Below are 14,141 nucleotides of genomic sequence, written 5' to 3'. Positions count from 1 at the left end.
ATTGTTTTCCTCACCTTAAAATAGGGATAATTTTGTTTTTATCCCTAGTTTGTCCTATGGCTCTAGCTATTAATTTTCTCTATTACACTGCTATCAAAATTAATCAATTTTTTTAATGATGTTATTATATAAGTAATCACATTACTAATGATATTATTATTATGGATTAAAATAAAATAAAATAAATATATTTATAGGAACTAAGATTAAAAAGTAATGTTTAGAAGAATTAAACTAAAAGCCTTAAAAACCTCAATCTTATCCTGAAATCTAGCATAATTCTTCATACGCCATATCATATAACTAGAAAAAATTATTACAACAAGCCTAATCAATTTAACCAAAGGATTATCATCACTCTTAATAAAAGAAAGAAGATCATCATTATTAGAGAAATGAGAAGTGAGAAAAATCTCTTGAACTCAACTCCAAATATGCAAAATATTAGAACATTCAAAAAATAAATGTTGAATAGATTTCTCATGTTTTTCACAAAGCGTACACATAGAACATATATGCAAACCTTTATTCTGAATATGTTGGTCTGTAGGAAGTTGTCCATGAAAAACTTTCCAGAGTAATAGAGTTTTGGAAGGTGGAATAGATGAAGACCAAATGAATTTACCCCAACCACATGGAACTCTTGGTTCCAAGAAAAAAGTCTTAATTGATTTAAGAGTGAAACGACCATACTCATTTAGAATCCAATTAGGAATATCCTGTTCCTCCCTATTCATGATATGATTAAAAAAATAAGGCATCAGTTGCGAAGACAAGGGAATATTCCAATCACAAACTATCCAAAACTGAGAGACTGTATCCAGAATGCTAGCCCCATCAGATAACCCTGCAATATTTGCCTAAAGAAGTAGTAGAACACCATTTATCATTCGAGAAATTAATAAAAGTACATGTACCAACAGTCCAAGAAGTATAATCAAGTATAGTAGAATAAAACTACTTAATTCCATGCCAAAGAGATAAGGATCTATAAACCATTCTATACTCGTATTTTGATTTAAGAACCCTGACTTTCAGGAGAAAAGACCAAGGCTTGTTGCTATAAGCAAAGTTTCAAGCAAGCTTAAGAAGATATGCATTATTTTCATGACGAAGATTAATAATCTTCAAACCTCCATTCCCAAGAGGAGAACAAATTGTATCACAATTCACAATGACTATGTCTTTTTTCAGAATATCACCATTCAAAATAAAATTTCGACACCATTACTCAACTTGGTTAAGAAGTGAAATAGGTCATTTATACATATTACAACTATAAGATAGAAATCTTGTAATCACCACATTGACCAACTGAATCCGACCCATCATGCTAAGAGATTTACCTTTCCAAGATGTTAGCTTCAATTTGACTTTATCGACCAAAGGTTGAAGAAATTGACACTTTGGAGCACCAACAAATATTGGCACTCCTAAATAATTGAAAGGCAAACAACCATGATTACAAGAAAAAATACATTGAATTTTGGTGACAAACCTTGCAGAATTATCCATGGTGAAAAAACTACTTTTAGAGTTATTAACATATTGACCAGAAAAATCACCATATGTTTTAATAAAAATACTCAAATTTCTAAGAGACTTAGTATCCCCCCCTACAAAAAACAAATATGTCATTAGCATATAAAATACGAGAAGGAGTGAGATAACCTTGCGGACTAGCCATATGTAATTTTTTTTTATCATTCACAAGCTTGGAGATATCTCTGCAAGACAAAAAAGTAAAGGAGATAAAGAATCACCTTGTCTGACACCTCTACTGCAAGGAAAAAACCAACCAAACTGTCATTTATTATGATAGAAAGCATAGCTGAACGGAGAATTGTACTAATTCAACTGACAAACGAGGGGTGAAAACCAAAGTGTGCCAAAACTAGTAATAAGAACTTCCAACTCAGAATGTCAAAGGCTTTATGAATATCAACTTTGTAAGCCAGATTACCTCCTTTAACCTTTTTAGAAAGCATGATAATAGCTTCAGAAGCAATACCAATACAATCTTGAATTTGTCTACTCTGCACAAACCCATATTGATTAGGAGAAATTATTCTAGCAGCCACAAGTGCAAGCCTATCCGCTAGTATATTGGAAATAATCTTAAATTTGAAATTAACAACAACAATTGGCCTGTAATCTTTAATAGAGTCAACACCTTGAATCTTAAGAATAAGAGATACTACATTACTATTAATTTATGGGAGAACCCAATTTTGTTTAAAAAAATGTTGAACAACATTGCAAACATCTGTCCCAATAATGTCCTAGCAAGAATGATATAAAACATCTCCAAAACCATCATGACCTGGAGCATTATTACCATTAAGATTAAAAACAACAGTCTTGATTTCTAAAAAATTAGGACATTTAATCAACATCATATTCTCCTCAAAGGAAACTAGCTCAGGAATATAAAAACCAATAAAATCCCCCATATTACTTGTATCCGGAACATTAGGAATAAACTCGGTATAAAGATTTTTATAAAAGTCCAAAATATGATCCTCAATGAGTTTAGGATCCTCAGTAACCTCATTATCAATCTGTAGACGATGAATCCCACTAGAATTATTTCTCCTTTTGACCATAACATGGAAAAAAAGTCGTATTTCTATCTCCATCTTTGAACCATAACATCTTAGCCATTTCTTTTTTAAAAAATATTGACAGTGAATAGCATGATCAAACTTCTCCTTAGCAATCTTTTCTTGACAGAGAAGATCATCAATACCAGACAAACTAGCAGTCTCTAAGTTTTGTTGAATACCAAGGAGTAGACTCTACTTAAGAAGAACTGCATTGTGAACATTAGCAAAAGAATTTTTATTCCAGTCTCGAAGTTCAATTTTCAACATTTTTAACTTATGTTGCAAAATAAACACAGGACAATCAACAACCTTGTTAGCCCAAGAATCATGAATAAGCTTCAGACATGAAGTGTTTTGAAGCCACATAGAAAAGAAACGAAAATTGCTAACATTCCTCAAAGAATTACTTGCAAGACTAGCAATAATAGGGGAATGATTATAACAATTTTTAACAAGAACCTGATAACTACAAGAATCTCATTCATCCAGACACACTCCATTACATAAAGCCCTATCCAGTCTTCTATGAATTCTATGCAACCCTCTCCTTCCATTACACCATGTATAACAAGATCCAATAAAAAGGCATATAAGAAAAATCATTAGTATTAATCCAATAAAGAAATTCACTACAAAAAACCTAATTACGAGTCACCCCCTCTACAGTCATCCGTCGAGAGCACAACATTAAAATCTCCCATAATACACCAAGGTCAAGTGAAGGAACTAAGATCCCTCCACAAAAATCGTCTAGCCAAGTATGTGTTAGCACCATAAACACCTGCAAAGTTAAAACATTTATCATCTAGAAGGCAAGTTACAGAAATAAATTGATCATTGACCAAGAAATTTTGGACAAGATTAGGAACCGACAAACACCAAAGCTTAGCAGCTTTATTAACAATAGGAGACGTAGCCACCAAATGCATATTAACAAATTTGAAAATGACGTCAAAAGCATCGGTGTACGACATCATAGGTTCAACAAGAAAAACCATGAGGGGTTTATGTAATTTAAGTAAACTAATCAAAATCTCCACAGTTTTGTGGTTTCCCAATCCTCTAACATTCCAGAAAGATGAAGAGACATTCATTACGACGTTGTAGAGATAACTACCTTAGCAGTTTTTTTGGATTTTCCAGTCCCCTTATGTGGTCTCCCTGGTTTTCTTTTAATGCAAACTATTTCCTCCCCAGTATCACTGGCATCCTTCTCCATCTCATTAGGATCAACCCAAAATTTTGAAACAACATTTGTAGTTTTCAAACCATCAAGAGAGGAAAAGTGATTTTGCAGAACCAACAATAGTGTTTTAACATCCCTAAGAGATTTAGCCTTCCAATGAGAGGTATGAGACGACAGAGATGGTACAATCACAATAGTAGAAACCTACACATGATGACCATCAATTGGAGTCTTAATTGGTGCTTTAGAATTTGCAGGTGATTTAGCCCTTCGAGGAGAGGTAGAACACAACGGAGATGGTATAACCACAGGAGCAGAGACTTATACATGATTATCATCAATATGATTCGTAACTGAATGTGACTCTAAACCCTTCGCTTGCATAACAACAGGTGAATTCCTTAGCATTCCCGGTTCTTGGAAATCCGAAGTGGGAGTGGACAACCCCTACCTGGATGGGGACCTATCATGATCTGAGGCATCCTCAAGAGGAGGCATATTTGCAAAATCATCCTCCACTCCACTTGTTTTATCAGAAGCAAGGTGTTTCAAGAGTGACCCTACATTAACCCCGCCAGGAGCATCAATGTTCAATTTATCAGTGGAGCCTTCCACGAGCTTCAGCTGCGGATCTTTCTTTCGATACTTTTTACGTTGTTTAGGAACCACGATCCTCTTTTGTTCTTGTTCATCAGAAGTTTTCTTCTGAGAAGGTTTATGTTGAGGCCTAGGAACACGATCATGATCATGAATCACCCGACATTGAGCAAGTTCATGCCCAATCATCTTCCAGTGAGAGCAAAGTGGAGGGAGTCATTCATATTCCACATCAGCTACAAATGCAAAGTTTGGACGTTCAACCAAGAGGTGACCGAGGAGAGGGGACAACAAATTGTTGTTAAGGCTAGTTTTTATGATATTTTTGCTCTAGCGAAAATTGAACAGAAATTCAAGCCTACCTCTCAATCCTATTTTCACTCAAATAAAAATAATCATGTAACTTAACCTTGCTTTCAACCTTGTCTTCGCCCAAGCGAAGAAATTTTTGCTTAAATAAAAACAACACTGCAACTCAACCTAGTTTATGCTCAAATTTCATTTAAACAAAGAATTTTTTGTTCAAGTAAGGAGATTTTTGCTCAAGCTAATTTTTTTCTTCTAGCTTCTTCAAGTAATTCAATATTGAACATGAATGTTTTGATAAATGCAAAATAAATATTAATTTTTATATATTTGATTGATTTGTGGTTTTGTTTAAATGAGTTATATTGTATGACGATACTTACTAAGATTGATGGAATTTGTATGAATTTTAGGACATACATATGAGATAATGTGTGAAATATTATTTATTTTATGTATTAAATATTGACATATATGTTGTAATAGAGATCTCCTTAGTTCCCTAATGGTGTCACACAAAACAAAATAAGATAGAATGTGATGAAAAGTTGATCTTAAAGTTCTTATACACTGTGACATTATGGATTGTGATGAACTTACTATGATCCATGATTTTTCAGTTTGCTTATAAATTTAAGTATTAGTTTAGATCAAATGTTAATGTTAGTATATGATAAGACAAATTTATTGGATATTTCAAAAAAATTAATGAATATTTTATTTGTTAAATCTCATTTTATGAATAGATGTAATTGAAATTAGATTGTTAGTGAATTGAAAATATTATTTTCTTTATACACATTTTCCTATATTAAAATTTTATTACAATCATTTGTCCTTATAAGTTTGTATTTGTATTTTACTGTATGCATGAGACTATAGTAGGACTTTTTTTTTTTTCGTTTACTGATTTGTTAATTTTAATGTTGTTTAATAATGTGATACTTCTAATAACGTTTTTCTTTACTGTTTTCACTATTTTAATTACATAATATCACACTCAAGTTAAGACCCTTAAACGTTTAAAAAAAAAACAAATAACTACAGAAAACCAAAACCGAAAACAACAAGAAATTAAAAATAAACACCCCTAATTTCAAACAGTCCTTTAAGTCAACGGAAAAAAATTTAATGTATCATGTAAATGTTTTTAAGTCTAGTGTCAAAATAATAAAATTAATGTTATAAATAGTACAATATTAAACCAAATAGACAATACTAAAATACCGTAAAATAATAATATTTAAAAAAAATTAATTACCTTATTCGTTCTTACATGAATCAATATTCAATTTAGTATCATAATTTAAAAAAAAATCAATTTCCTCCTATGTTTTTTAAAATGTATCTAAATTTATTATTATTATTATTATTATTATTATTATTATTTTATTATTATTATTATTACTACTGTTATTCCTATTATTTTTTTTATTATAATTATTACTATTATTATTATTACTGCTGTTATTATTATTATTTTATTATTATTATTATTATTATTATTACTATTGTTATTTTTATTACTATTATTAATAATATTAATATTATTTTTCTTAATATTAATAATATTATTATTATTACTATTATTATTATTAAAATAATAATAATAATATGAATATTAAGAAAATTAATATTAATATTAAGAATAATAATAATATTAAGAAAAATAATATTAATAGTAATAATAATATTAATATTAATATTAATATTAAGAAAAATAATATTAATAGTAATAATAATAATAATATTAATATTATTATTATGAAAAATAATATTAATAGTAATAATAATAATATTAATATTAATAAAAATAATATTAATATTAATAAAAATAATATTAATATTAATAATAATAATAATATTAATATTAAGAAAAATAATATTAATAATAATAATAGTAATAAAAATGACAATAGTGATAATAATAATAATAGTAAGAGTAGTAGTAATAATATTAATAATAATAATAATAATAACTCTCAATCTCACCTCTCTCCCCACATAAACACTCCCTCTCCACATAAACACACTTTCTCTTCATATAAACACACTTTCTCTCCTACATAAACACTCTCTCTGCCACATAGACATTCTCTATTTGTCACGTAAGCAACACCTGACGCCGTTAGGTGTGATTTAACGGAAATGATCAATTTGGATATATTTAAAAAAATATAGGAACCAAATTAATTTTTTTTAAAACCACGGTACTAAATTGAATATTGACCCAAATATAGGGACGAATAAGGTAATTAAATCTTTAAAAAAATGTATTATCATTGTCAATATATCTTACGTAATAAAAAATAAATACATGAAAATTTTATATTAGGTAAAAAATAACAAAAATCCCACTTTATGAGTAGAATATATATGTAAAAAATATTTAAAAATTAAAGGTTTAAGAATGAAAAATAAATATTTAAAAAAAATTATATGTCGATAATTAGTGGTTTCTAAATTAGTTTTTATTATTAATAAAATTTATAAACTAGTTTCTAAATTGGTATCTAATTAACTACCAAAGTTTTACCTACCAATTACTTTACATTCTAAAGTTGGTAGTTAAAACCTAAAGTTGGTCCCTTGGTAGCTAATTAGATACCAATTTAGAAACTACTTTATATATCAATAATTGTTTTAGTTTCTAAAATAATATCTAATTTAGTCAATATAATAACTAATTATCTTTTGTCTTCAAAATTGATTTTTATTTAATAATTTTTTTGTAGTGTTAAGTTTGACCCAATTATTTTATATAATTAAAAGTACAAAAGATGGAATTATCCATTTCCTTTTCCAAGTTGATTGTATTTACAACTAAGAATTCTTGTTTTCAAACTAAACTCTAATATACCATATTCACATTTGGTTTAAAATTACAAAAGTATCATTACAAATGTTTATACAAAATTATGTATTTCAATGCATGAATTGAGAATAAATATTTATTATTTTTGAAAAAAATATTTTGATTTGTCTTCTGCTTTGAAAAGTGGTTAAGTTTTGAGTCTCATTTAAAAAACACATACATATCTTAAATATATTGTATAACATATACATCCTAAATGTGTTTTTTTTCTTTGTTGAAAGTGTTTTATTGATGAAGTTGAGATTGAAAATAAAAAATTTAAATATTACATTTTGTCATCTTTCACCAATGGAAGTAAGAAAGTCATTAGATGGTTATATGTACATTTAAGGAAGGAAATTTGAAATATATACATATATATAAACATGGTGTGAAAAATATCTAGTTAATATCTTTCGAGTTATACTTATTAACCATATTGTAGACATGGTCATGTATTTTTCTCTCACTAATATTGTTGGTTGGCTATCACTGCATGTAATGCTTAAGCTAATAGTAACAAGTGAAACAATTCACATATGTAAGTATTTGAGATTTAAGTCGAAAAGCTTCCTAATTAAGAGTACAAATTCCTCTATAAGCCTACATAATACTTGCAATGATGATTTTGGAAAGTTCGTATAGAATTTTAATCTTTATCTTTGTTCCAAATAGGAGGTCTTTTGTTCAAAATTGCACTTGTATTTTCCACACTAATGAGAGTCTCAGTTTCATTGTCTCTTGCCTGAAAATAATAAGGACAATGAAGAAACACAAAACAAGTTTTTTAGTCAATGAAAATAAAAAGAAAAACACAAGGAATGCAAAATTACTCATAAAACAAACCTGTGACACTTGTCCAACCACTTCAACGACTTTTTGTTGACTCTCAAGAACACAGTAGTAGGAATATACAATCATCCCAATCATAGCTACCATAATTCCCAATATGTTCCTCCAAGTGAAAGGATCATGGACAATTATATATCCAAAAGCCAATACAAGACATGTCTTCAAATGTCCAAGAACTTGATAGGTGACTGGAGATGTTTTTCCAATTACAAGAAATGTACTAAAATTCACCGCGATAGAGATCAAACATGAAAGAATAATGACCGTCTACAATGGTAAAAACATTTTAAAAATACATTAATTAAAACAATAATTTATGTTCAAAAGTAAGCACACATGTTTATTTAAATCTCACCGTCACTAGTGTTGTGTATTTGAAAGAAAAAACATTTAAGTTTGTCAGACATTTATCCAAATATGGTCCAAAGATTAACAATGTAACTGCTTGATATGGACATGATTGATACAAAAGCTGGGTAGAAGAAGTCTTAAACTTCTTCTGAATGGTATTTGTCATCTGAAAGGAACTAATTAAGATTTTAACAAATAGTACATGAACACTAAATTAATCTTACATCCAAAAAGTAAAAATGGTCAACCTTTTCTTAAAAATTCATGCACAAAAGAAAATATATACTTTTGTCACAGTCCAACATATAAAGACTAGTAAACTTCTAACATATATATAAAAAGTTACATTAATGTAGATGAAAAATCTATCTCTCAAATGATAAATTCAACATAGATTGACATACTTTTGTTAGGTAATTATTTTCAAGAATATTATTGAAATAAAAACATACACTTAATATATTTTATGTTGCCTTTTTTCCTAAGTAATTAAAAACATATTTGTCATGAAAATTAGTTTGAAAATAGTAACAACTAATGCATATAACTTAAATTACAACATATTCTCTAATCTTATTTTGAAAAGTGTTTTATGATTACATAGTAGTTAAGAGAAGTGAAAGTTTCTTTAAGGATACAATTTGAGCAACACATGTTGTAAGGATTGCTAGTAAAGATAAGAAAGCGCCCAAAGCATTAAGCTGCAAGTCAGTAATTGTAGCAATTCCAACACCAAAAAGGAGGATCAAAAGTGAAAATTGTATTCTTTTACTGCAAAAATAAAAAAATTAACACAATTCAAATTGTCAATTATTACAATTCAAATAATTAGAGTCAATGTCATATGATAACAATATCCGTATTCTAGTATGCGAAAAATTGAGGCAAGAATGATATAAATAAATCATTCTTGAATAATGGATAAGTGCAATATTAATGATAGTTAAAGTTAAAATAACAAGCTAATGAAACTAATAAATGCCTTCAAATTTGTGAAATACTATAAGGGTCAAGAAAACACATAATACCTTAACAACATGTAAATGACACGATGACTTGAAATTAATTATAAATCATTAATGAATCTAATTTCTTAAAAGGTAACAAAGAAGAAGGAGGAAAAACTACTTATGTTAAAAAGTTCATTCAAGTTTAATCTTATAAAATTAGCAAGCTTTTGAGATTTGTATCTAATGAGTATGATATTATATTAAGAAATATACTTTAAGTCTAACTTAAAGTTATAAAATCGAATTATAAGATAAAGTTTACATTCACTTATATACTATAAAATATTTTTATTTTTTCTCAGTGTGAGATCTCCATCAACTTAAAATAATAATACACAAAATAATGTTTTAATGAAACTAAACCAGTTACTAACATATATGAACTTTATAAAGTATAAATATTTATAAAAAAATTCATAAATGTTACATTAAGGATAAAAGACTAAACAAGACCTGAACTTCTTTCCAAGAAAAAGGATCTCTAATAGAATAGTGCATGGGATGATTGCCAGCTTAGTCATCTGAATGAAAATACAATAGAACTTGTGTCACAAAACCTTGAAAAGCTGCGTAAAGAACAAAAATGAAAATGAGAAAAACATATAAAGAAAGAAAAAGTATCACCTGATAGAAACCGACAGAATTGAAGCCCAAACTCAAATTTAAAAGTCCAATAGAGATTCCATTGAGAATTCCAAATCCCATCACAACTTTCTTCTCCAAAGGTTTGTGCTCAAAAAATCTCAATTTCAGTGCCACATGAAGAGAACAAAATGTTACAAATAGATGCCAACTTGTCAAAGTTGTAGCTGCATCAAGGATATGTGTTACACTTCAAATGTAAAATGATAAGTAATTTTCAATTGAATTCAAGGCATAAAAGATTATATATAACTACTAGTTAGAACTCCTTTCATCCTTCCTAAAAATATTACCATTTTAATGTCTTTTGGTTTAAGAAACATTTTCTATTTTCACAATAATTACTAGTTTTTATTTTCTTTTTAAATATTTGTGCATGAACAGCGAAAATAATGGCACATTACTTACTTTGCAAATACTTTAACGGTTTCCTTTCTTACTCTTTCAATCTTTATTCACAAAAGTTCATCTTGTTTTAATTTGTTTGATACTTTGAAAATTTTGGATAGGAAACAGAGAAAACACAAATGTTTAAAAACAATGTGATAGTTTTTAATTAAGAATTAAAACAAGTATGGTTTCTCGAAGTAAACAAGTAAGATTTTGTTGCATTCATTATTTTTTTATGATTTTCAATAATTTCTTTTCTTCACTAAAATTCTCCTTCAGAACTAATCTAATTTGAAACGAAGACTAATCTAAAATTCATTAATGAGTTTTAGATCAAAACACAGCAATGAAAACCAAGAAAATCCAGAGAGATATATGAGTTTGCGAATGTATGAACTTACCGAAAATGAAACGCAGTGAACTCATCAACGTTTTATTGCAAATCACAATCGACACCGATGACACCACCGACAAACTCAATGCGCCAACAGTTCCCAATTGAAATTTCTCTCCCTCGCCCATCTTTTCCTTTCTTGACCTAATCAAACCACAAAAAAAATCACAAACAATGCAGATTTAATCCAAAAGAAAAAAAGAAAACAACACGTTGGAGAAATTTACACGAGGAAGATTTGAATTTGGGAGTGAAACTAAATGGGTGTCAAGGGATTGTGAGAAGAAGTTATTGGATCTGATGATTATAGAAAATCTACGATTCTGGGGTCATGGAAGTTTGTAGGTACAATGGTGATTAGCACATATGCAGAGATAAAAGGTGGTTTAGTAAAATGAAACATAAATGGGAATGAAAACGAAGAGTGAATTGAATTGAATTGGGAAATCGGAAATGGAGGAAAGTGATGGAAGAGTGAAAATGCAAGATCAAAACGTGTGTCTTGTTCTTCTTGTTGTTACATTTAGGAAGAGAAAGAAAGACTTAATTTTAGTGCCAAAACCTAATTAATAATAAACATTACATCTTGTTTGGAACTTTACTAAAATATTCTTGGTTTTACAATGCTTAATTTTTACCTAAAAAATTATGAATGGTGATGCACCTTTCTTGATCTTACTTTACAATGCTTATGTTTTTGTTCTGTGTAGCCATTCATTCACTAATGAACTAACTCTCATTGTATTTCATTTTTAGAATAATGTTTAGGGTATAACACATTAACATATTTTTTTATATAGTGGATACAATATTTAATGTTCTGTGTTTTCAATGTTGTTTTATAAAAATATTAAGACACGTCTTCAATTTATTGTGGTAAACGCAACTGTTGCTATGCATAAATTTAATTTTATTTATTAAGCTTTATTGGATTTTTTTTAGATAACTGGGACATAATAATGTTTCAAATATTTAATTTTTTAATCATTATTGCGGATTATATATAAGATATTTTGTAACTGTTTGAGTAGAAAATGCTTTACACTTACGTTGAAATTAAGTTTTATTTTTCTAGCTTTGAGTATAAAAAATGTATACTAATAAATAATAAAAAATGATTTTATATATAATTTATAAAAGAAACTGTTACAAAAGTAAATAATATTATTAGCGAAGACAAATGTTACAAGCTATGTAGCATAGATAGGGATACGAACACTGACACGATAATACGGACACGAAGATACGTATAATTTCTAAAATGTAGGACACGGGAACACAAATCTATATATTATATAATTTTGAATTATATAAATTGAAAATAAATATTTATGTGCAAAAGTATGTTTCAGATTCTTTTGGGAGCAGGAAGATATTTTTCATGACTAGTTCAAAAGAATTTGTTCCTTATTTTTATAATCATAATAAAAATTTATACAATAAATTTTAGTTTTTAGAAAATTATTGTATTTATACCTTATAAAATTGTGTTAGAACCGTGTAGGAATTTTCAAAAATCCAACAAATATTTTTTGAATTGAACACTTCACCGATAAGTGTCCTACGAGTGTTGTATGACTATCAACACCGATACGTGTATCCGACACGGATACACCCATTTAAGAGAGAAGTGTCCGAGCCTCCTAGTTTACAAGTAGATGTACGTTACACCCTCCTATGTGTGTTTAATCATTCTACTATTATATATTCACAGTCAAATAAAAATCAGTTTTTTTTTTTTTTTACATTTATAATTGTGACCTGAACAATTAGTACCATTCAAATATAAATTTTATTAATTTATTTTGAACTTGTAAACAAATATAAAACAATTTTCTTTTACAAAGATAATAATGGAACACCATCTTGATGATAATAATGATCACATTAATATTTTTAGATAAAAAAACGTAAAATTTATGAAGTGCAAATTAATCAAAGACTAAGATCTATATTTGAACCTTTAGTTTGGTGACTGTACATTTTTTTAAAAAAATTATTTGCAAATTTTGATTATTTAATTTTTTTAAAATTAAGTAAATTTGGTGGGTAAATTTTCTATCTAACACCATTTACACTTTTATTTCCCTATCTAGCACTCTTTTGTTTTTATTTCCCTATCTAGCACCCTTTTGTTTTTATTTCCCTATCTAGCACCCTTTTATTTTTTATTTCCCTATCTAGCACTATTTTAAAAATAACTAAATAAATAATAATTTTTTTGATAATTTTAATTTTGAATGCATTAAAAAATAAATATTTTTAATGTTTAAAATACTTAGAAATATAATTAATGAATAAAGAAATGAGTTTTTACAAAAAAAAAAATTAATAAATTAAAAATGTTTAGTTTAAAATTATTTTTTTAAGAATGAAGAAAATAAAAAATTAAACCCTACAACAACATAAAAGTTGAATCTATAAACATAAATTATTATTTATTTATTTTATTATTAATGATGTAATAATGTTAATTTCAAGTAAAAAATACAGGACATAATTATAAAAAAACCAAAGTCAATTAGTATTAATTAATAGTGAACACACAAATAATATTGAAGTGTCTACTCTAAATGCAAAATCCAAAAAAAAAAAACTAATGCAAATGTTACATTTAATGCTTAAAAATGAGAAGAAAAAAATGTAAAAATAAATAAGTATAGAAAATAAAAACAACAATAATAAAATAAAAACAAAAAACAGAAATAAATAAAGAATGACAGAAAAAAATAATAACTAAAAACATAAAAGATATAAAATAAAGGCAAAATAAAATAAGATAAAGATAAGATATAAAAAAAATCCAAATAACATAAATATAAGAGATATAAGGCAATACTAAATAAGTATATGTGATCATAAAAAGAAAAATAAATGAAAGATGATAATTCATTTAATACTTTATTCAATGGTACATTAAATAGTTTGTGCGAAATGAAACATAATTAATGAC

At 27.4% G+C, this 14,141-nt stretch overlaps 1 protein-coding gene across 1 annotated transcript; it reads right to left on the bottom strand.

Moving 5' to 3' along the window:
* Positions 1–7,952: 7,952 nt before the first annotated feature.
* On the bottom strand, positions 7,953–11,733 carry LOC137823015 (UDP-xylose transporter 3). The gene is made up of 8 exons (XM_068628085.2): positions 11,416–11,733; positions 11,196–11,332; positions 10,387–10,571; positions 10,216–10,283; positions 9,391–9,523; positions 8,757–8,918; positions 8,396–8,668; positions 7,953–8,294 (listed from the first exon to the last, which is right to left on the bottom strand). Exons 2-8 carry the CDS (start codon positions 11,314–11,316, stop codon positions 8,199–8,201), a joined length of 1,038 nt encoding a protein of 345 aa, XP_068484186.1. The 5' UTR covers positions 11,317–11,332; positions 11,416–11,733; the 3' UTR covers positions 7,953–8,198.
* Between the last annotated feature and the right edge of the window lie 2,408 nt (positions 11,734–14,141).

The sequence above is a fragment of the Phaseolus vulgaris genome, chromosome 9 (genome assembly GCF_051622355.1).
Source record: "Phaseolus vulgaris cultivar YP4 chromosome 9, ASM5162235v1, whole genome shotgun sequence".
Lineage (NCBI taxonomy): Eukaryota > Viridiplantae > Streptophyta > Magnoliopsida > Fabales > Fabaceae > Phaseolus > Phaseolus vulgaris.
The sequence above is the reverse complement of the archived record's forward strand: the minus strand, read 5'-3'. Positions and strand labels throughout refer to the sequence as shown.